Source organism: Rhinatrema bivittatum, chromosome 18 (genome assembly GCF_901001135.1).
Source record: "Rhinatrema bivittatum chromosome 18, aRhiBiv1.1, whole genome shotgun sequence".
NCBI lineage: Eukaryota > Metazoa > Chordata > Amphibia > Gymnophiona > Rhinatrematidae > Rhinatrema > Rhinatrema bivittatum.
In genome coordinates, this window is record NC_042632.1 from 46,496,539 (window position 1) to 46,518,939 (window position 22,401).

The 22,401-nt window shown below is 41.4% G+C and overlaps 1 protein-coding gene across 4 annotated transcripts in view; it reads right to left on the reverse strand.

Annotated features, from left to right (window-relative positions):
* SMAD5 (SMAD family member 5) overlaps positions 1-22,401 on the reverse strand; it is a 129,657-nt gene that overhangs the window by 87,097 nt on the left and 20,159 nt on the right. For all 4 annotated transcript variants that reach the window (XR_003853459.1, XM_029583926.1, XM_029583925.1 and 1 more), the window contains exons 3-5: positions 15,860-16,111; positions 11,223-11,339; positions 10,390-10,611 (exon numbers count right to left, since the gene is read on the reverse strand). Coding sequence is in view for 3 of the 4 variants with exons in the window: in XM_029583926.1 (XP_029439786.1) it covers positions 10,390-10,611; positions 11,223-11,339; positions 15,860-16,111 (591 nt within the window). In the remaining variant the exon portion in view is untranslated. The remainder of the gene's footprint in view (positions 1-10,389; positions 10,612-11,222; positions 11,340-15,859; positions 16,112-22,401) is intronic.

Below are 22,401 nucleotides of genomic sequence, written 5' to 3' on the forward strand. Positions count from 1 at the left end.
GTGAACATCCCCATTGCTTCCATTGTATCTAAAAAGGATTTCACATGCTGTAGTTCTTGGTGTTCTAAGGTTAAAATCTCCTACCATTATTGTAGAGTCTGGTGATGGAAATGCTTTAATGAATAATTTGATTAGGGGTGAGTAGTCTTTTTGAAGTGTTCCAGGGGAGTAATAGACCATTCCTATGTTTAGTTGTGGTAATTTTAGTATTGCTACTTCATAGGATGGATTAATCTGTACTGATAAATAGTAAAGCCTCCACCTTTACATTTAGGTCTGGTGAAGTGAAAGATATAACAGGGTTGATCAATTTGATTTAAAATTACATTATCTTTTTCATTTAGCCAGGTTTCAGAAATGCAGAAGATAGATGGATTTAGTTCTTCTAAGATCATTTATCAGTGGAATTTGGTTTTTGTCAGGGACTAAACATTCAATAATAGGAGTGCACGCATTAATGCAGGATGAGATTACAGGAGTCGAGGGGAAGGGTCTGTTTTGTATTTCTTTTTTGGTTATGTTTGCCACAAATGTCTTATTCAAGTAAGGATTCAATAAAGTTTATTTGCTCCATTGTTGGATTGGGTTTCTGTCAAGAGGAAGATTGTGGTAGAATGTACTGCAGGCTAGTTGAAGAGCAGGAAGGTGAAGTAAGCACTTCAGGCGAGCACGAAGGGGCAAGCTCCTTTATCACGCTCCTTCGTGCATACGCGCAAGCAACCCGGCATTGCCGCCGGGATCTTCTTGGTTCGGTGGTAGGCAGGATTAGGCCACCTTGTGCCGGCATCTTCCTTCCCTCACCTGGGAGGGAGTGCCCTTTTTGGTTTTCCTACCAGTGCCTCTCCATGGTGACTCGCCACTTCGGTGTCAGGCTCCGGGAGCAGAGTGCCAGCCGTGATCCCCTTCGAGCATTACCACTGGGATCTTCTTGGTTTGGCAGTGGTGGTGGGCAGGATTAGGCAGTCTCGTGCCGGCATCTTCCTTCCCTCACCTGGGGCGGAAGAGGGGAGCGCCCCTTTTGGTTTTCCCACTGGTGCATCTGCACAGTGTCTCGATCCTCTAGTGTCAGGGAGCAGAGTGCCGGCCGCGATACCCTTTGAGTGTTGCCATCAAGATCATCTGGTTTGGTGGAGGACTATTAAAACCATTATTTCTTTGGAGAGAGCCAAGGAAATTACCAAGCGCTCAACATGTTGAGAATGAGAAAGTCTGTATGAAGAATATTCTGCTCCCAGATGAACAAGAGATCAAATCAATAACTTGATGAGATATGAAAACCATGGTTGTTTGCGCTAGACTGGGGCAATGAGGATGAGGCGAGCCACCAATGGGAATGTGTAGAGATATCCCATATCCCAGGGGATCAGGAAGGCATCTGGAGTGAGGCAGAGACTACTCAGGCAGACAGAGCAGAACTGCTCAACTTTCCTGTTGCAAGCAGGTTGAGCAAAGGAAATCCCTAAAAGGTCAAAGAGGTTGCTTGCCACTAACCAGTTGAATGACTATTCATGAGGATTTGACTGAGGCAATGTATTTTTGGTACTCAAGAGAAGACGCTTGCAGCAAGGCTCCATGGTCATTTGCCCACTGCCAGACTGACAGGGTCTCCATCCCACACTGCTTGTTGATGTAAAACATAGTAACTTGCTAGCCTGTTTGCATTAGGATTCTCATCTTGTGGAGAGTACAGGAGAAGACGGAACTGAGAGCTGTTCAGAGCTTGCTCAAACAGATCAATATGAAGATGACACTCCACTCTGGACTATGTGCTTTGAGTGCAAAGCAATCCCATGTGCATGCCTCAATTGTGATTGAACACAGCGGTGCTCAATGATATATGGCTCTCCCAGTGCTATCCACCAATGGAGGGATGAAAAGAAATAGGTCTGTTATCAATGCTTATATGATATTATGGAAATAGCACTTAGATGGACTTGCACTGAAGAGGTACTGAGATCTGAAGATAAGTGCAACAAGTATTTAAGTGTTTGGGGGTCACACATAAGCAGATCCAGGGAACTGTTACAGACAGGTGTCAAGAGTTATTGATTCCACTGGAGGCAAGGCCCCATGAGGCCTCATGCAGAGATGTGTGAGGGGTGCCACATGAACTGCTACAACAATGCGACCCAGCATCACTGGGATGGAGTGGGCCAGTGCTTGTGAATACTGAAACAAGTCATTGACCAGGTTCTGCAGTTGAAGAACCCTGTTGGCAGGTAGGAATGCCTTCCCTTCCACAGTCTCTCCATGCATCAATGAATTTGATTCACCGAGTAGGAATGGGATAATTGATGAGGAATCCCAGACACTGGATCAAGTTGGATTTTCCTGTCCCATGCATCGAAAACTGCTTTTTGAGATGAGGCAGTTACCAGCCCGTCTTCCGGGTACAGAAAATAGAAATGCCCTGGTGATGTAGAAATGCTGCCCCTACCACCAGGAACTTCATGTAGACTCTTGGGGCCACAAAAAGTCCAAATGAAAAGACTATTCTTTTAGTGGGACTTGCCCACCACAAAGCGGAGGTACTTCCAGGGAGTCAGATGGATCAAGATACACACAAACATCTCTCAGATCTAGGACGCACATCCAGTCTTCCTGTTGGATGAAGGAGAAAATGTGGACTATTTATTTGGTACTATTTAAAAAAATTCTTAATCGCCTTCCAGATTACATCTCACAGTGATTTACAACAAAAATTAAAATATCAAATAACTGACTATATTAAAACCATATATCATAAAACAATTCACCCAGCAGGCCAAAATTAGCTGACAATGTCTCTTCCCTAATCCTAATCATTCATCAAGCCAATTACATGAGCCATGTTTTTAAATTTCTTTCAAAAAAACTCAAAGTTCGTTTCCCTTCCCTAAGATTCGTGACAGACTATTCCTCAACCTGGGACCATAAATGAGAATGATCTATTTGCCATCTGTTGCTTTTGAAACCTTTTTACCTCTGGAAGTTGTAATAAATATCTATTCACGACCTCAAATTCCTTCCCATTTCATGCCATTTTAATTTGCCTCTTAAATGTGGTAGACAATGCCATCAACAGTACCTTATACTTAAGGCGTCCCCCACTGTCAACCAATGTTGGCAGAACAGTAATGGGGAAGCCAAAGTTCTTCTTGTACTTCCAATGACTATACAGGCTGTAGTATTCTAAATTACCTGAAGTTTGTGTCAGTTTTGATGGGAGACCATAAACAACGCACTACAATAATTGATGTGAGATAGTACAAGGACATAAGCCACAGATTTCAAAATACTCAAATCCAGATATAATCAAAGTTGTCACACCAATTTTACCTTCAAATAGATATTTCAAGCTATTTGAGAGATTTGTTTGATTCATATTCGACATTTCAGCCTCTTCAAAGCAGATTATGTTTAGGAACTGTGGAGAACATTCATCTTCAATCTCTCCCACAGAATGCATTTGTTCAGGTTCCTTAAATCCAGGATTGGCCTCAGGCCTCCTCACTTCTTGGATATAAGGAAATAACTGGAGTAGAATCCCTGGCTACATTCCTGCAGTGGAACAAATTCTATTGCTTATTGGTGCAGCAACGACTCCACTCCTTGCATAGCTGAGGGGTGCCGGACAAATCTGGAAGGAAGACTGGACATTGTGAACAGCATGGGGTGCAGGAGAAATGCAAGTGCCTATGTCTCTCTAACCCTGTCTCCAAAGAGGCTGTCACCAGTAAAGGAGATGTTGGTGAGCTTCCCATGGACATCTTCTCTGCTAGCCTAAAGCCAGGCTATACAACCGGCTGCAATGGCTACAGCTCAGGAACAAACTGATGTGTTGAAAGACTCATATACTGAATGTAAGAGAACACAGGCATTACTGCCAAGCTCTCCAGGTTACAGAGTATGAGAAGCTTTAGTTTTTCTATGCAATCATGCATGTATTGGCCCATGTAAAGCTAGTGGGCTGCAAGCCTATCAATTTAGTATGGAGCTGTGAAAGATCTTTTTTCCCCCAAGTTATTCAACAATCGGGTCCTTACCCGGTAGAGTGTTGGAAAAAGAGGCAGGCTTTCTTAGCCTGCTTCAAGTTCAAATTTGACTACCACTGACATGTGCAAATTGGACTAACCCGAATTCCAGAGATTCCTGGACTCTATACTTGAGGTCACATTTCCGGGTAACTGGTAGACATGTTAAGGGATTCTCCCACATCTTCATCTATTAATCCTACAAGATCTTTTGATTGGGTATTGCTGCAGGCTCTGCCAGTGTTTCCAGACTCTTGAGAATCCTGGAAACCTCAGTTCTGATCACCATCTTGCCAGATATTGACCCCTTAATCTGCCCATCTTCACCAGAAACTTGGCATAGGTGAGATCTTCAGGCAGGGAGAAATGTTCTGGGGGATCAGGTGGTGGGTTGGTTAAAATTCTCATGGATCTCTCCTCGGATTTGTGGGGGTGACCACACTGACCCAAGAACCTGAGGAAAGTGATGGAAAATAAGATTCTGGGCTCAAGATGAGACTATCTTTCAGATCTCCAATCACACCCGCCAAAGATGCCTGGAGAAGGAACCCCCAAAGGTCCTGGTTACTGAAGGTCCGAGCTTCAGGTGGAATCCCATTGAGGGTCATTAGCTTGGTCAGGATCAGCTGCATAACACCTTCTTTAAAAAAAAAAAAAAAAAAAAAAAAAAAAAGAGTTCATTAAGAGAAGCTTTCTACCAATTCTGCAATTTGTTAAATGGATTGCTGTGTCTGTCGGGTTGGCGATGAGGCTTAATCATCCTCCAAGACTAAAGCCAGTTCATCTGCCTGGGGTACCTCCCCCCTTAGGTTCCAGGAGGGTGGTTCCTTTGGTGCTTTCATGGAAAACACGGATATGATGAAACAAATGGAATCCAAAGTGTCTAACCTGTCCTTGAATCCAGAAACAGCAGATGAAGGGGAGACACTGACATTTGGAAGGTACTTCCCTGTACAGCATCCAGATCACACCCCCTCAAGAGGGCAAAAAGGTAATGCTGTGGTGGAGTGCTGAAAATGCATCAACTACACGGTGCACTGTGCAGTGTACTGTGTTGACTGCACAGAGAACTGCACAGCATACTGTACTGGGAAGCCACGTACTGCATGGATTGTGTGGTGAGCTGCATATACTGCGTGAACAGAAGAGGAATCCAACTATATGCGTTACTGCACTCACAGCGCAGCAGCCTTTGGCGCAACATACGTAGAGGGTGAGGGATGGTTTTTCTGTGCCACATGGTTAGACCATGTGGATTTATCCAACAGCGCTACATACACCTTGTGCACAGAGTGCGCGCCTGCGCCTTATGCTCCGGACACCTGCTTAGAGGATTTTAGTTTCTCTGAAGAATGGCATTTATGAAGAAGCTCAGAAGCGCAGTATGAAGCCAGAATGCTCCGGCGCCCACGCCATTTAGATTTACTCAACCCTGAAGCCCTTGGTGACACAGAAGACCCTGAGGTTTGGGGGGGGGGGGGGGGGGGGGAGATAAAAGTGAAAAGCCTTTACTTGAGCCTGAGGAGCAAGAAGATCGATGCATGCGTTCAAGTGCCTCGCAGAGCTTGGCCATGCATTAGGCCTGGGTCTTCTAGGTTTTAGGAGACACCCTCTACAGTGATGGCTGTTGGATGCATTATATGATCTGGACAGAGGTAACAAGAGCAGACCTTGTGCCTGTTAAGAGACATGCGTCAGCCACATTTGCAAGACTGGAAACGCCCCAGGACTGTGCCTCTTACTCAGCACCTTCCTCTTCTGTTATATATGAATATATATTTGTTAGCACTTAAAACTGCTGTTGTGGGGCTGCTGAAGCAGCAAGCCAATAGAAAAAAATTTGGTAAGAAAGCGAGAGTACATTACAAGCAGCTGCACTGACAAAAAAATAAAAAGAACAGTAGTTCTCGCATATGAACTCCCACACATGCTCAGAGTGAAAAAGCTCTACTAAGCTAGAGAGAAGGATCCTTGTGTCATGGCTAATTAGCTCTACTCATCAATGGAGAATAAACAAAACAAATACTGGGGGCGGGGGGTCACTGCCAGGATAAGACTGACATACCAGACCCTGAATCAAAACAGGACATCCATTTGTTAATTAACGAGTTCACAAAACCTACTGTGCCCCACCTGAAGTGAAACACATAAATGGAACAACTGCTTTTGGATCTTAAAAATAAAATCTCTCTCCTGCCACATTTGTTTTAACATTTTTTTTTAATTTGTATTTGAAAGATAAGACCATTAAAATGTATAACTTGTGAATTAATATACATTTAAAGCAACATCTCTTCATGGATCTTTTATCAATGTACCTGAAGAACTGTTTTCCGGTATGATCAAGCTAGTGTAGTTTGCCAGTATGATAAGTAATTCTGATTTATTTATAACTCAGGTGGTTTGCCATCTTCTCTATCACGTATTCTCTTATTCGCTTATACATAATTAACTCTGCAGCTCCTCATTACTCACTCTTCTGTCTCCCTAGACCCTTGCTTGAAAATTGCATTCACTGGGCTGGTTGCTCTTATCTGTGCCCTTCACCACCAGTCCCCGACTTTCTGCATTCTACCTTTCCGTGCCACATGAGTCACTGCATCCTCCCACAATGGCCATATTCAATCCAGTTTTAAAAAACTAATCTTTTTGAAATTGCTATTAAATCTGAACATTTCTCAAAGATTATCTATCATGTATGTTTGTCCTGACTAGATTGTAAGCTCCTTGGCGCAGGGACTGTGTCTTGTGTGTCTGTACAGCGCTGAATGTACAGTAGAGCTTTAAAAATGATGAATTATTATTAGTAGTAAATATTTCCTATTTAAATAACTTGTTTTCCTCTGCTTGGCTCTAGGCAAAATACCAAAAAAAAAAATCTTTGATTCGATATTGGATACAATGGAGAAATCATCATAAAATTGAAATAGGGAAGACACCCCAATGACCACTAACCAGCTTATAATGTAAAACCACATCTACAAAAATTTATTTTGCCTCTTTTTCATTCTGCAACCCCTATTTTTTTTTTTTTTAAACAGCTGAACTGAAGTAGCTGCCTAGTGGTTATAGCAGCAGCGGGGGTTCAAATCCCACTGCCGCTCCTTGTGACCTCGGGCAAGTCACTTCAGCCTCCACTGCCTCAGGTACAAAACTTAGGGCCTCGTTCACTAAGCATTCTTCCCATAGACACAGTATTGGAAAAAAGAAAGACTTAGTAAATCAGACCCTTAGACTGTAAGCAGACTATTTATTTATTTATTTTAAGTTTTTCTATACCGGCATTCGCAATAGATATCGCATCATGTCCGTTTACAATTAACAAGTAGATAGGTAACAAAAAAGGTAAGAAACATTTATCTTAATAATAATAATAATAATCTTTGTAGTAATAATAATAATAAAACATTAAACAAGAGAAGGTTAAGGTATGCAGTTACAATAAAACAAGGGAGTGATACAACTTGGAGCATAGAAAAGAAGCTGGGGATTAAATAGAGAGAACGTAAATGCCAATCAATGTGCTTAAAGCATTGATGAATTACTATTGATGAATTACTATGGACAGATAAACGCCTAGAGTAATCTGTGGAATATGAATCAAAATCAAGCACCCTAATATTTGTCATTAAGCATTTAACTGTGCTAAAAAGCAATGCACACTTCTGATCAGGTTAATAAATAAATCAGCTTCAGAAAAGCCTTGATTTTAAACGTAGACTATTTGGTGGGAAGAGCACCTGGCAGAACTGCATCCACACACACTAAAAATGTAAACTCACTGGTGTTATTTTTAAGAGCTGGAGGATGTTGCTTTCTCTGTACTAATATTAGTTACCATGGTTTCTCTTTGAAGCAGGCAAAGGATGAAGCTAACAAAGTTCTACTCTGGCATTATTTATATTTTCAAAAAGTTTAGCAAAATAAGCTGTTCAGTTCATTCTATTAAATCAAAACAGGATTTTCCTATAAAAATGAAAAAGCTCGTGATCATAGACTACACATCACCATGCTTCTAAATTTTATTTTATTTTTTAAATATTCCCCCCTCTTGCAAAGGACAAGCTCTTTGGCTTCCAGTATACTAGAAATACAAAAAAAAAAAAAAGGTATAAGTAATATCCTTTTATTGTATTACTGATTGTCCCCTGATGAAGGGAGCATAACTCTTGAAAGCCTTTCACTAACATATTTAGTACAATAAAAAGTTATCACCTGCAACTTAACAGCAACTACACTATTTTACTATTCCAGCAAGAAAGGACTTCATTATTAGTATACATTTCAAGGAAATATGGTTACTGTGAGAGCAGCAAAAGAAAAAAAAGCAGAGAACGGCAAGTAAAAGAAAAAAAAAAAAACAAACAAACTTGAAGCACAATTTCATTTATTCCATACAATAAATTACAAGATGGGGAAGTTTTACACAGATAAGGAATTGCAAGGACAAGAAATCACGATACCAAGCCGGGAGGAGAAGAGTTCAGAGAAACTACGAAAACTCTGAAATAATCTACCAATTCAGGTAACAGAACTGTGACACAATTCGAGCATACTTGAGATAAACATTACTGTAGAGGATAGCAAGCAACCCATCTTTCACTTCAAAAGCAGAAACAATAAGGAAAACAATGGGCACCACTTAGCAATCCTGCAAGTAACGGGGTAGCCAAGTTAGAACCGGCATGCTACGGCATCCCAGAAACCAACTGGGTTGTTGGCAGCAAGCTGGTGTTTGCTAGGTGCTGTGAAACAACGCGATAGGAAAACAGAAGGCGTGAATAAAGACGACACAATCTAGTGACACAGCTGACCGTGGGATTTGCTGAGTTGGAACCAGTAGGCCACAACTCCCCTCAGAAACCAAACCGGGTCAGTACCAGCTGTGCGAACCCAGAAGATCAGATGCTCGTGCAACATTTTCACTAGTTTTGAAAGCCATTTAGATTATTGTAAAATCAAATACAGATAGGAGGAGAAAATGAGGAAAAGTCAACAGCCAAAAGCATAAATACCTCACTAAAACATGTAAATATCCATTAGAGTACATTATTTTAATTTCAACCCTTAATGAAAAATGGAGGAAAAGACCTCCGAGAGCAGTCATTTGCAATGCTGTCAAAATATACTGTTATATATAACCTAATCAGCTGTCAGAAAAACCTCCACATAATTCTGACAAGTTTAAAAGTGCTTTAGTATGAACGTAACTGAATCCCAATCCACATGTAATTAAAATACTCAAAAAGTGATAACTAGATTACTGTAAAGCCTGTTGGGGAGAAAGGAGGGGCTGCTTGCTGGTTTGCGAAAGGAAACTTGTAAGCTCACCTGCGCGGGATGGCGGAGAACCGCAAAGGAAGACAACAAAAAACTGGCTTGGATAAGAAGAGAGAACCTACAAGTTCTCAAACTTTTATGCCTAGTAGTTGGGATAGACATCTTTGTTATGAGGATAGGAATTTGTGGACCAGATGACTTATGACGTCAATTTTAATGTTATGTTACAGTCACCTACAAAACTAGTAATGGTTTGCCTGTCTGTTCCCAAACAGGAGACAGCAAACTAAAACCCTTGTGATTATTAACCAATTAGGAAAAAATAATGCACTCATGAAGATAAAATAAAAAAAAAAAAAAAAGTAGTAATATAAAAAGTCAATGGAAGAACAGGACTTTAAACTCATGCTCTATGAATCCTACGTTTTGACCTCCTCTCCTTCAGTAAGGAAGATTGTGCATACATTTCCCAAAAACTTGGTTTCTAATATGAATCATAATTTGGTCCCTAAGTGAACATAAAAATAATTCCACAGAATTGCATCAAATAACCCCGATATACACTTACTCTAAAAAGCAAAAAAACCCCAAACAAACCAGAATTCTAGTTTTAAGATCCAAAATGCACACCTCTGATCTGATCTTTGAAATCATTAGTTCTCTTTATAACACACTGTGCAGACGCACCGCTCTGAAACCCATACAGATTGCAGGGGACTCAAGAAAGTAAAAATTTTGATCTTCGTGTTTTGAGAGGAAGCAAAATTTGTCATAAATGAATAACAAAATGGGAACAAGTTGGCAAATTAAGATACAAATGAATGGGATAAAGAAGAAAATAAACAGCAAAGAAGAATACCACCGCTGAGTTTTGCTATCATAATTTTGGGGCCTATAAATTTGTTTTCCAGGGAAACAAACCAACAATGCTTGAGATCTTATTGAGGGCTGTTTTACTATGCCTAGCATCCAAATGATACCTAATAAATAACTTTGTTACACTAAAATTTCTGGTACGATGAGCATTTCATAAAGTGCATGACCTTACTTCAAATACCGTGTACTTATATACAAGGACAAAAGTTTCAAAGATTACCTTTCCCAATATGTCGCCTAGTATTTTCAATGGTTGAGTTGCGGTTGACATTGGACAGCAAACCTAAACAGAATCGATTCTTATTGTTAGAAGGATCAGTGAATCCATCTACTAGAACACTAGTTGAAGACGCATGAAAGGCCTCGCCGACACGATTGTTTAATTCGTAGTATACGATGGAGCACCAGTGCTTGGGCTCTTCATAAGCAACAGGTTGAACATCTGTGAACATATCAAACGAGTTGAATGTGTTATTTCAAAATGTTGTTAACTCGGTAATCAGGTTCTCAAAATATTTTCAATGAATACAGACACAGCACAATCAATCATCCAACTGCAAACAGTGGTGGTGAAATGTGTTAAACTACCGTTGAGTATTTCTTATAACTATTAGTAGTAAAAGCCTGTCCAAGGATAAGAAAATACTATCAAGTGTAGGATATGCAATTGATATGTGGTAGCAGAGTGTGCAGGTGAACTATGTGGTAGGTGAGAGGGGACAAGAGAGAGCGAATTAATTTACCGGCATAATAATCATGCACGATATACACGGTCTGAAGCATGTATATTGTGTCTAGAATTTTTTTTTTTTTTTTTAAACATCAAGCCTTTTTATTTTTTCAGGATGCTGCCTTCTGTGGTCCCTCCTACTTGAATTGTGATGATACTAGGTAGGAGGAACCACAGAAAAACAGTATTTTTGGTTTTTAAATAAATAGACCCCTTAATGCGCACTATGAAGTGCCAAAAGGCGCACTATAAATGGATAAAACATGGTAAACAAAGTAACACATAGAAATGGACTCATCTTCAAAAAACTGAGACTTTCTTACCTCTACTAGACACAGTTGGCAAAATTGGAGGAATCATATTGCTTGTATCCATAGACTGTGAATTGTCTTGTCCTATCTGATCTTCTGGAGGCATATAAGCTGGAGGTGGCGTATCAGCTAAGGAAAAAAACGATAAAACATCATTCACAAGCTTCAAATAATGACCATCCAAAGCCTGAATATCACTACCACAGTTAGTACACACAAAAAGAAAACATCATGGAAAAACCGGTATGTTCTAGCTAAACCTCAGATGCATTTTCACACACAAGAATGTATCAAGATTAAACCCAACTTCGGCTAATTGTATCAACTATACATATTTTATAAAATATGAAGAGGCTCTTCTAACTTTAGAAACCATAATGAAGCTATTCCCAAAGGATTGTTAAACAGGAGATCTGAGTAAACACTTGTATCAGTCACTTGCTTCTAAAATTTGGTAGCACTCAATTTTTCAATAGAATTCAAAACAGTTGTAATCTGCTCTATCACCTATAACAAGTTGGGCTACAGTGATCATACAATGGACAAAAATGAAAATGCAAAATTTGGTTTAGGATGACCAATGAAAAAGGCTATTGCAGGACAAGTAGAAAAATATTGCTGAAAACTACTTTCTTACCGATGAGAATTTAGATGATGTGACTGCTAATGAAGACCCCACTTTCAATATTGTCAAAACATAAGAACATAAGAAAATGCCATACTGGGTCAGACCAAGGGTCCATCAAGCCCAGCATCCTGTTTCCAACAGTGGCCAAACCAGGCCATAAGAACCTGGCAAGTACCCAAGAAGAGTTGAGTGCAGAGCTACAGTGAAGTGCCCCAGTCCTATCTAGATTTATTTTTTATTCTAGAAGTGGAGAAATGGAAGGGGGGGGGGGGGTGGTGGAACCAACAGCTGAAAAATAATTACCTAGCCAAAATGTATTATCAGCTAAGAGGAGGAGGTGATTCAAATCAGATGTGGTTTACAGTAGAATACAAAACAGATTCTGATCCTGATTTGCTAGGTTTGTGCATTAGAGAGACCTATTTCAGATGAGTTTATAGGGCATCTAGTTACTGATTTGGGAGTCCCTAGACTTACCTCATCTTTTCCCACCCAGAAGTGCCCATGGGAATGGAAATCAAAGGGAGAAACTGGAGGGAAATTTGGGCATTTCCCATGGTTCCAGACCAGGAACAGTGCACAAATTACACACGTTGCAGGTCTACAGCATACATACCTTGGGGAATAATTTGGCCTATTGTCAAAAGTATTTATTCTGCAGATCCGTGCATGCATTCATATCCAGCGTGGAAACAAATGTGGAGGGAGAGAGGCAGATTGAGGGACAGAGGCTGAGGACAGAGGACATTTTCCCCTGTCGTTTTTGATAGGCACAAATGCTGATAGCTTACCAACATATCTTTAATATGAACAACAGTCATCTATTACCAATGAAACAGGTTTAAATTTACACACACAACTGAAGGGGGTAAAACATTTTACATAAACTACTAAACAAAAATCTCTGTAATCATTTGCATTACTCTTGTAAATAGTCAGAAATCGTGTTCTTGAGATGTAGCAGTATCATTGATACTATAAAAGGTTCTAAAGACTCAAAGCAATTTTTAAATCTTTTCTGCAAGCCATAGAAACTGATCATTCAGTTACATACCATAATGTAAAAAAATAGTATATTTTGAGAAAATTAACTATCACTCTAGCTACATTATCCTGAAATGGATCACAACAGACTTGGAATAGTATATTCTGATAGCTGAGAGACAGATTTCTCTCAGCTATAAGTTATACATTTATGGGACAATAAGGATACTGCTCATGGGGCTGCAAACTCATTTTCAAAGGAAAATCCCTCTGAAAATGAGTGCTGGTGTGAATATGGATATACAGCACCCATGTACTTAGCATCTCTGTGGGACCAGGTGTAAAAGTATGTGCCATGAAGCACAATGAAGATTTAAAAAATGCAAACTCCACATGAACAAACATTCCCCTGATTTTATGCAGGTAAAAGTATGCATGCTTTCTGATATCTGTACTGGGGGGGGGTGCAATAATCAAAATGCATGGGTAAACATTTTCCCAAGTAAAGCAACTTTGCTTACCGAAAACAGGGCTCTCTTAGCAGGATGAATTAACCATGAGACATGGCGACAACATTCGACAGAGCTGAACAGATCCTTCTGTCCTAATTCATAGTTTTTGCACAGGAGTTCAGGTGGGGCCACTGCCTCAGGAGCCCCTCAGTCAAGACAAATAAGATCCCATTGAGAGGGACTGGATGGCAACATGCTTCTCCTTAATTTCGGTAACCTTTTCTCTGAGCTTACCTCTGAAGAAGTTCTCACCTGAGCAGACCACATTAGCCAACTTGTCATAAATGTGCTCATGCAGCTACTGGTTTTCACCCAAGCCATTCGGCAAGCTCTAATGGCCACTGTATCAAATGATTTGTGCATGAAGCAGAGATGACAATGCTCACACTCCTCTGCATCCTAAAGAGCTTGCTGATAGTCAACCCATTCTTCATCCAGGGCTTCAACTTCTCGTCCCAATCATGTAAATATTGCACCATGGAGAATTGGTGGGCCATGATATCAACGTTAAAGCAACAAGCTCTGAAAAACCTTCTTCCCAGACAATGTAGGGTCCTTGCCTGATGGAATGATGGAGAAAATCTTAGTCTTCTTCACCAGTTTCAGTGGCAATTTCACTACCATTGACTGGTGCACTAGCTAGACTACCCCAAACCTCAGGCTTTGCTGAGCTCACTATATAAAAGTCCAGGTTTCTGGATACTGGAGGACAGGATGCCAGATTCTCCCACATTCTTATTTGTACATCCCATAGGATCGAATGGTCCAGGATTGCTGCATGCTCAGATGGAGTTTCCAGGACCTGCAGGAAATCAAGACTTCGGAGTGGGGGGAGTCTTTGTTCTTGTGGATGTTGACTCCTAACGTCTTGCGTAGCTTACCTAAGAACTTGAAATAGGAGAGATCTTTTAATGGCAAGAAGTGCTCAGTTGTATCAAGTAAGAGGCCAAACTATTCTGAATAAACCATTCAGACCCATGGGCCAAACCATTCTGAATAAACCATTCAGACCCATGGGCTTCCAATGGTGAAGATGACGACTGGGGCAGGCACCTTGGTCATCCCAGAGGGGAATATTCCTGGGGTATACTCCTGATGGTGGATTCTTGAGCTGCTTCCACAGCGAGGAATGGTGGACTAGATCCCACTCCTGGGACTTCTAATGGAGAGCTCCTGCAGCATGGAGACAAGAGGAACTCCCCTTGAGATGACAAACTAAATTTTGGACAGGAGAGGTTGAAAGGTGCCAGCAAGGCAAAGAAAGTCTTCACCAGGAGCTGGGAAACAGACATCTTCCAAGACCAGTTTGGGTTCAGCTTCCTAAGAGGTTCTCGCTGGACTCTGATGGGGGTTCCACTCTTGGATTAACAGATGAATCCATAGCACCACCGTGTATTACTAGATCTGGCATCTTCAGGCAAAGTTCTTGCTCAAGGAGCCTAAATGAGAATATAGCTCTCAAGATGGCAGGAGGCCTTCTGGGTCTCTTGCTGAGTGTTCCTGTTTCAAATGCATTGAATACATTGATGAAGCTGGAAAACGATGCTCCAATTGTGCCAGGCCCAGAACATGGAAGGATCCGATGATGCATGCATCAACTGAGTGAATATTTGTATAGGCTGAATCAAGGCCCGATGCCCGGTGACAGCACCATGTCTTGATGCAGCAGTGAATCCAGGGCTAGATGGGCTAGAACCTCTCCTCTGTTTTGGCTGCGTCAACTGCACAGCCAGCTCTGATGCATGGTGCTTCTTTATTCTTATGCATTGATGAGCCCTACAGGGCTGCATACAGACTCTTGCTCCTGGTGCTTATGTGCTTTGCTCGACCCCCAGCACAGCAGTGGACCTGGGAACCAGCACTTGAGAGAGCTCTGCTTAAGGAGTTCCTATTCAATTCACCATGGATGAAGCCAGATGCGGCACTGCTCTGAGGAATGACACTTGCTTTTCACCAACTTGTGGAGCTTCTCCATCTTCCAGGTCCTGTTCCTCTGCAGCCTCAATGACATCCAGCTGCAATCATAACAATTAGCTATGCCATGGTCTGGCTCCAGACACTGATAAACATCATGGTCCTTGGTTGATTATAGACATCTTCCAGCTACAAATGCAATATCTGAAGCCTCTGAGGGCAGGCTTCATAGAGCTAGACATGATAACTTCTTTGCTTTTTTTTGGGTAGCATTGAAAAATGCTGTTGAGGGACTGCTCAGGCAGCGAGGCAACTCAAGATACTTAAGATACAAAAAAAACCCAACCCTCAACGGGGTACATATCCATGCAAGAGCTTTGATGAAAATGAGGGGTTCACAAGGTAGTGCCCACGCAGGAGCTTGTAGAACAGAGTCCATTTGGTACCATCTGATGACATCACCATGTATCACAGCTAATTCAGCCCTGCTTGTCGATGGAGAAAACATTTTGATCGCTGCAATTGGCTGGCATGTTAATGGCAGTTCTATCACGGAAGAGCTGGTAAAGAAACACAATTACAGACACACACTAATACTTCATGTTTCTTACCTGGCAGCTGAAATGGACTAGCTGGTCCAGAACTGGCAGGAGAGCTGGGGTAAGTACTACTGGCAGGGGATGGTGGATAGGGGCTGTTTGGTGAAATGGGAAACGGGGTGCTATTAGGCTGTAGAAAAGATTCTGGAAATGTGGCATTATGCGGCATATGTGGCTCATTGTGGCTTAAGTTTCTGAACTGAACCAGAAGACTGTGTTGGGGATTAAATTCACTGTGCCTGGGAACTAGTACTGGTGGCAAAACTGTAAGAGAAACAAAAAAACAAAAACCCCCAAACATGATTAGGAAAAGAACTCAATATAAAACACAAGAATTATTAAACAGTTAAAATGCTTCAGTTGCTAGAGGGCAGATGTAAAATCGGTAAAATACTCTTTTTTTTTGTAGAAAACACTGCTTTTATCAATCAATAAGAAAATCCTTTGCCAAATAATTATGGAAAGAACCTACTGCTTTCAACTTTGTGTTTTAGTACTAAGTAAGCAGCAAGATAGAAATAGCTGCTATTTCTACTCGTTAATACCACAATTAGCCCTGCTGAAAGCATGGCTACAGCTATTCTGGTGCTTTCAAATCACGGCTATTTATATAAGATGGCACAGAACATACAACCTATCCATGATTTCTTGCATGTCACAGTGTGCTGTTCTTGTCAAAAAAATACCCCATCTCATTTTCCTTAACCCACTATTAGTTTTTCTTTAATAATTATATTAAGATTTTGGTTGTGTTTTCACCACCATATCACTGGGTTTCACTGTTTTACATGAGTACATTTCTGTTTGAACATATATCACCACAATACGATTTGCAGCAAGGGATGAATAGAGTGCACGGTTTAAAATTAATACAGCATCACCATTCAATTCTGTGGCTCCTCATCTGGAGGTGCTCCCCCCCCCCCCTCCCCGGCAGTGGCAGCACTGCGGCTGTACACAAAAGAATAGCAAAGCAGTGGAAGAGCAGGAACCCAATTCACTACTGCTGCTCTATGCCACCACTACCTCTAGAAACTTTAAACCTAACCAGCTGGCAATTCCGTAGGATGTGCCCCTCCCAAGGTGTGAACCTGCTAGTGGGGAGGAGAGGAGGCAGACAAATGGAGCATTGGTAGAGGCAAGGTGTAAGCAATGTGGAGAAGTGCGATCTGTCCTGGGGATGGATTATATGGAGAAGACTGCTGGGGCAGACAGCGACCTGGTACAGTAAGACATGGTAAAAAGAGAAGGAGGAGAGTGCTGGATTCAGCCTTGAATGGGCGAAGGGTAAAAGTGCTGGAGTCCTGACTAGGTAGCGGGGGGTGAGAAGAGGTCTGGAGCTACACCTAGGCATGGAGGAGAAGTTCTGGGGTTGGGAAAGAGAGAATGTTGAATTTCCCTGCCCCCCCCCCACTAATCCACCAGAGTCTCAGGGTGACCAGATCTCAAAATGTTCTCAGGTGTGCTTCTTGGGGTTTCCAGCTCCATTTCTCTCTGCACATTTCTATTTCTAAATTTGTGTTGCTGTGTATTTGGTGAGCAAATGCCCATGCTCTGTATGTGACACAGATGTGAAGATTTTGTTAAGAGTTTAGTTTCGGTGAATGGCTCTGTAATTCAGCTTGCTCTGTTCTCCCAGTAGGAGGGGTACTGAAGTTCTAGGGCCCCTTATTATATTTGCAGTGCTGGCGTTTCACAGGAAGGGTTGTTGCTGCACAAGTCCTGTCTGTTAGTGCCATTATGGTGTGAAAGCTTTGCTGCAAAGGTTCTGAGTGTATTTTTGGCAGGGTTTTGCGGTGCATCACAATGTAGTGGAATGGGTATGTCTGCTTTACCATTAAACTAAATTAGGACCTAGACTATATTAATATAAAAAAAAAAAATCCTATAATTCTATAGAAGCAAAAAAATAAAAATAGGATTCATTGAATCCAATATTTCCACTGATAAAAGCTATGAGGAACACTTACAATTTAATCACCACTTGCCAAAACGCACTTCTTTAACTGACTTTTGAAATGGCTAATTTTTATGTTTGTATATTTCTACTAATGTCCTTTAAAATTAAATGTTTTGACACATTCAAAAATTACTTAATTGAAGGTATTTTGATAACTGTTAAGCTGAAAATCCTCAGTAAAAGCCACACAAAGAGGAACACATCCCCCTACAAGTCTTACCCTTTACACCAATGGCTTTTCAAACTCTAGGTTGCAACCAAGGTCGTAGCCCCGTTTTGTGTTTCATGCAGTGTTACATTGCCTGTGAACACAGGACCTCCCTCCCAGCAACATGATCCGCCAACTTCAGGGAGCACAGGGACTAAACCTGTATTCACAAGTCCCACTAATAAGAACTGCCATACTTGGTCATCAAAATCGGTGCCCTGTTTCCAACAGTGGCCAATCCAAGTCACAAATACCTGACAAGTACCCAAACATTAAACAGATCCCATGCTACTAATGACAGCAACAAGCAGTGGCTATTCCCTATCGATTAATAGTTTATGGACTTCTCCTCCAGGAACTTATCCAAACCTTTTTTAAACCCAGCTACACTAACTCCCTTAACCATATCCTCTGGCAATGAATAGCAGAGCTTAATTGTGCATTCAGTGAAAATGAATTCTCCCCAATTTGTTTTAAATGTGCCACTTGCTAATTTCATGGAGTGCCCCTTTAGTCCTTGCATTATCCGAAAGAATAAAATAACTGATTCACATTTACCCGTTCAAGTTGTGAACACAGACTTTGTCCTAGCGCATGCGAGGATCACGTTAGCTGGAGGAGACGGACAGTGGGGAAGAGAGAGGATAACTGCAGGGAATAAGTGGCAGTGGCTGGAGGATCTCTGCAGAAGCTTCAGTAGTACGGGATCCATACTCCCACACTATTCTCGTGGCGTTTAGGAGTATGGGCAGCACATTGCTGTGAACTGGCCTTGCAGGAGAACAGAGCCAGATGGTATATTATCTGAGTGAGCAAGGGACAGACTGGAAGGGAGGAAGAGGGTTAGAGAGTGTGGGATTGTGGTGGTGGGGGGAATAGAGTGAGAAAAGAAGTATCTGTGGGAGGGGAAACTAAAAGTTGAAAAGAGGGAAGAGGTGAAATGTGAGCAATGAGCAGAGTGGGCTGGGGGGATAAGAGTGAGGGAGCATTGCGAAGGAACAAGAGAGAGGGGGGAAGGTGACAGAAGAGCAGACCTAATACAGGGGACAGCACTTGTATCTTTTGATCAAGACTGAAAAGAGATCACAAAACAGGCAGGCCCAACATCACATAAGAGACCAGTGAAACAACCTAATTGTTTTTTTAAATTATATTTAAAATTTATATTGTTTAAAATAGTTTACAAGTAACCTCAAAATTTAATTTGTTATTAGTTGACATGAAACAGTTACAGCTAGCTTCATCTACATGAGCAGTGTTTTTCTTCCACTGAATCAAGAGGAAAAAAAAAAAGTTTGAAAACCACTACTTTATACCCATGATGGATCATAGATGACATCATGGCTTAAATGCACACAATCCTACTTCTTAAAGTAGAGATGACTAATTAGTTGGGTAGAGGTTTAAGGTCACATCCCTACAGACATAACTGTCACACTTTTGGGACTAGGATCACACATGTGTCTACTATAAATTATAAAATAAGTGTTATGTTTTCAAATAAAAAAAATACACAAAACAATCCACAGAGGCTATCCAGCTTGTGGTGTCACGTATTGCGTAATGGCTGAGGGTGCCACAGGCGCCAAATTCTACTGTTCAACTCAGTGTTTCCCAATCTTTTTCAAGCCCAAGGCAAACCAACATTAACAAAAATGCACAGCACATCAAACTCCACAGGGCAGGCAATGCAGACATGGAGAAGACTCACATGGCAAAACAGAGAGAGAGAGAAGCACTGAAAGCCATGGTTATGCCACTAAAACCATGCTGTGTGCACATAAATCATGTTTTATAAGCATAAACTATGGTTTATGCACATTCATTATTTCAGCACACAGTTTTAGGTTTGCACACATTAACTCCTCATGCATTTGCATACTATTAGATTAAAAAAAAAAAAAAAAACCTCATGATGCTGTTAAGTGAGCATATCAAGAAAATGTGCACTGAAATATAAATGCACATTTTTGCACTCCTGTCTTATTACACTGGGCCCAGAGTTGGTGATCTCCAGGCCCTACTTATTTATCCACCTTACATAAACTTTCATAACAGGCTGGTGCTAAGCACAACCCAAGTTCTTAAGGCGGTGTCAGAGTTCCACCTTAACCAAACATTCTACTAATATTTTTCCTTGGCTACAGTCAGAGATGAAGCAGCCCTACACAATTCAAACTGCAAGGGAACGGTTCTATTCTACCGGCAGGGCCAAACCCCTCAAAAGGTCCACCCAGCCCTTTGCTCCTTGTGATCATAACAAGCCTGGGATTGCTGTCACCAAATGTATTTTTTTTATAATTGGACAGCAGATTGCATCACCTTCTATTCTCCCTAGGCAGGACTAACTCTGGAAGGCCATGTCAAGGACCTTATTAGAGCCAGGGTAACTGGTAGCCCATCTAACATCAGCTTCCATTGAGAAGGTTCGCAAGGCTGTAATATGACTTTTCAGGTGCACATTTCACATCCATATACTGTTTGGAAAGTCTGTCCTGAAAGGCCTCCGAGGGGTAGAATCCAACTCTATGCACAAAATATTCCAGGGCTTTTATTACTTTGTCACCTTCCTACAAATAATAGCCTATAAAAATGAAAATGGAATATTCCCCAACCAAAATATGTTGCTGCCCACTGCTGCCATTGTAGTTATTTCCCATTCTGCTGGAAGGCCATCAGCTAGGCACTCTCAGTTGTCCTCTGAGGAAGCAGCGTAAATACCCACACAAACCTCCCCACCTCCCCTTGGTGCTGGCTTCTTTGAACTGTTTAATAAGGGTGAGGAGGACCCTGCACAGCAGCATCTGGTCAGGAATTCATGCACCTGCCTGGAGAGGCTATAAGCTTTCCAGCATGTCCATGCCATGCCAAACAGTTGTGTAAATATATTATCCTGCTTGTAGACTGCAAAGCTCATAGAGTGCTCTCTCTCAAGAAGGCATTCGATCATGCAATAGTATAGGGGTGGCCAACTCCAGTCCTCGAGAGCCACAAAGAGACTTAGGTTTTCAGGGGATCCACAATGAATATGCGCAAGAGAGATCTGCATACAATGGAGGCTGTACATGTAAATCTCATGCATGTTCATTGTGGATATCCTGAAAACCTGGCATGTTTGTGGCTCTCAGAGACTGAAGTTAGCTAACATTATCTACTTTTGTAGGCATGGCCAACAGCTATCCACTGTTAGACAGACCCTACACATAGCAAGTTATGTAGTCTATTTTCACAAAGCAACAAGACTGGGGGGGGGGTGGGGGGGGGGAAGAATTAACTTTCAGACTGCAAAGAGTATTGCCAAAAGTCAAAAGCAGCAAAATAAAAAAAAAATGGGCTCATTCCTTTAATTTTAGGAAAGATACTACAAAATGCAGTCTCTCTAAATATATCCAATCAGAAGTGAAGTCAGCCAAGGAAATGGAGCATATATACAAAGCAAGCTTGCTTACTATAAACAGGATTCTCCATAGACAGCAGGATAAGTTAGCCCTGGCATGTGAATCACACCTAACGGACCCATCTCCATCTCAGTAGATTTTTTCCTACTGAGTATGCAGAGGAGTTCCTATATGCATGCTGCCTCAAACCCCTCATTCAATTTAGAGCTTAGCTATAGCTAGGTAGTCAAACCTCCAGGGAGGCAGGCAGGCAGGCATTAAGCATGACATTCATCCAACTGTCTACAGAGAACCCCAATTTATGGTCAGCAAACTTGCTTTTCGCCACCAACAAAAGCAGGGCTGAATTACCCATTGATAAATGGGGAGTCCCAAGGTGAGGGCTGCAAGTGCAGCACTTACCAGAAAGAGGGGTAGCCGAGGCAGCGAGTCAACTCCAGAATGACTTAGTGGAATAAACCAGAAAAAAAACATAAAGGTACAAAAAAAACCCCCCAAAAAACGAGAGGGGGTACACATCTGTGCGGAAGCTTGGACCAAAAAAAAAAAAAAAAAAAAAAAAGGACCAAGGGGCTCACAAGAAAGCAAGCACAGGAACTTCTGCACATGCTCTGTGGTTAAAACTCTACTGAGCTAGAGATAGTCCATTCAACAACAGACGACATCGCCTATTCAGCCCTGCTCATCAACAGAGAATGGACAGGTAATTTTCAGGACAAAAAATTGAAGTACTTTCATGATTATGATAGAAATCTGGTATATCTAACAGTAAAGCATTTGCAATTAGCAGAAAAAAAACACATTCCCTAAAATGCTAAACATATAGTATAAGAAACCCAAAGCCTTGGGATATGGAATGCAAGCCTAGCATAAATATAAAAAAACCAGAAACCTTGGGACCTGATTATACTGTGTTATGTACAAGCAGGACAGAAGAGTTGACTCTTGGCTCACACAGAAGTAAAGGTAGATAGATAAGTAGGACTCA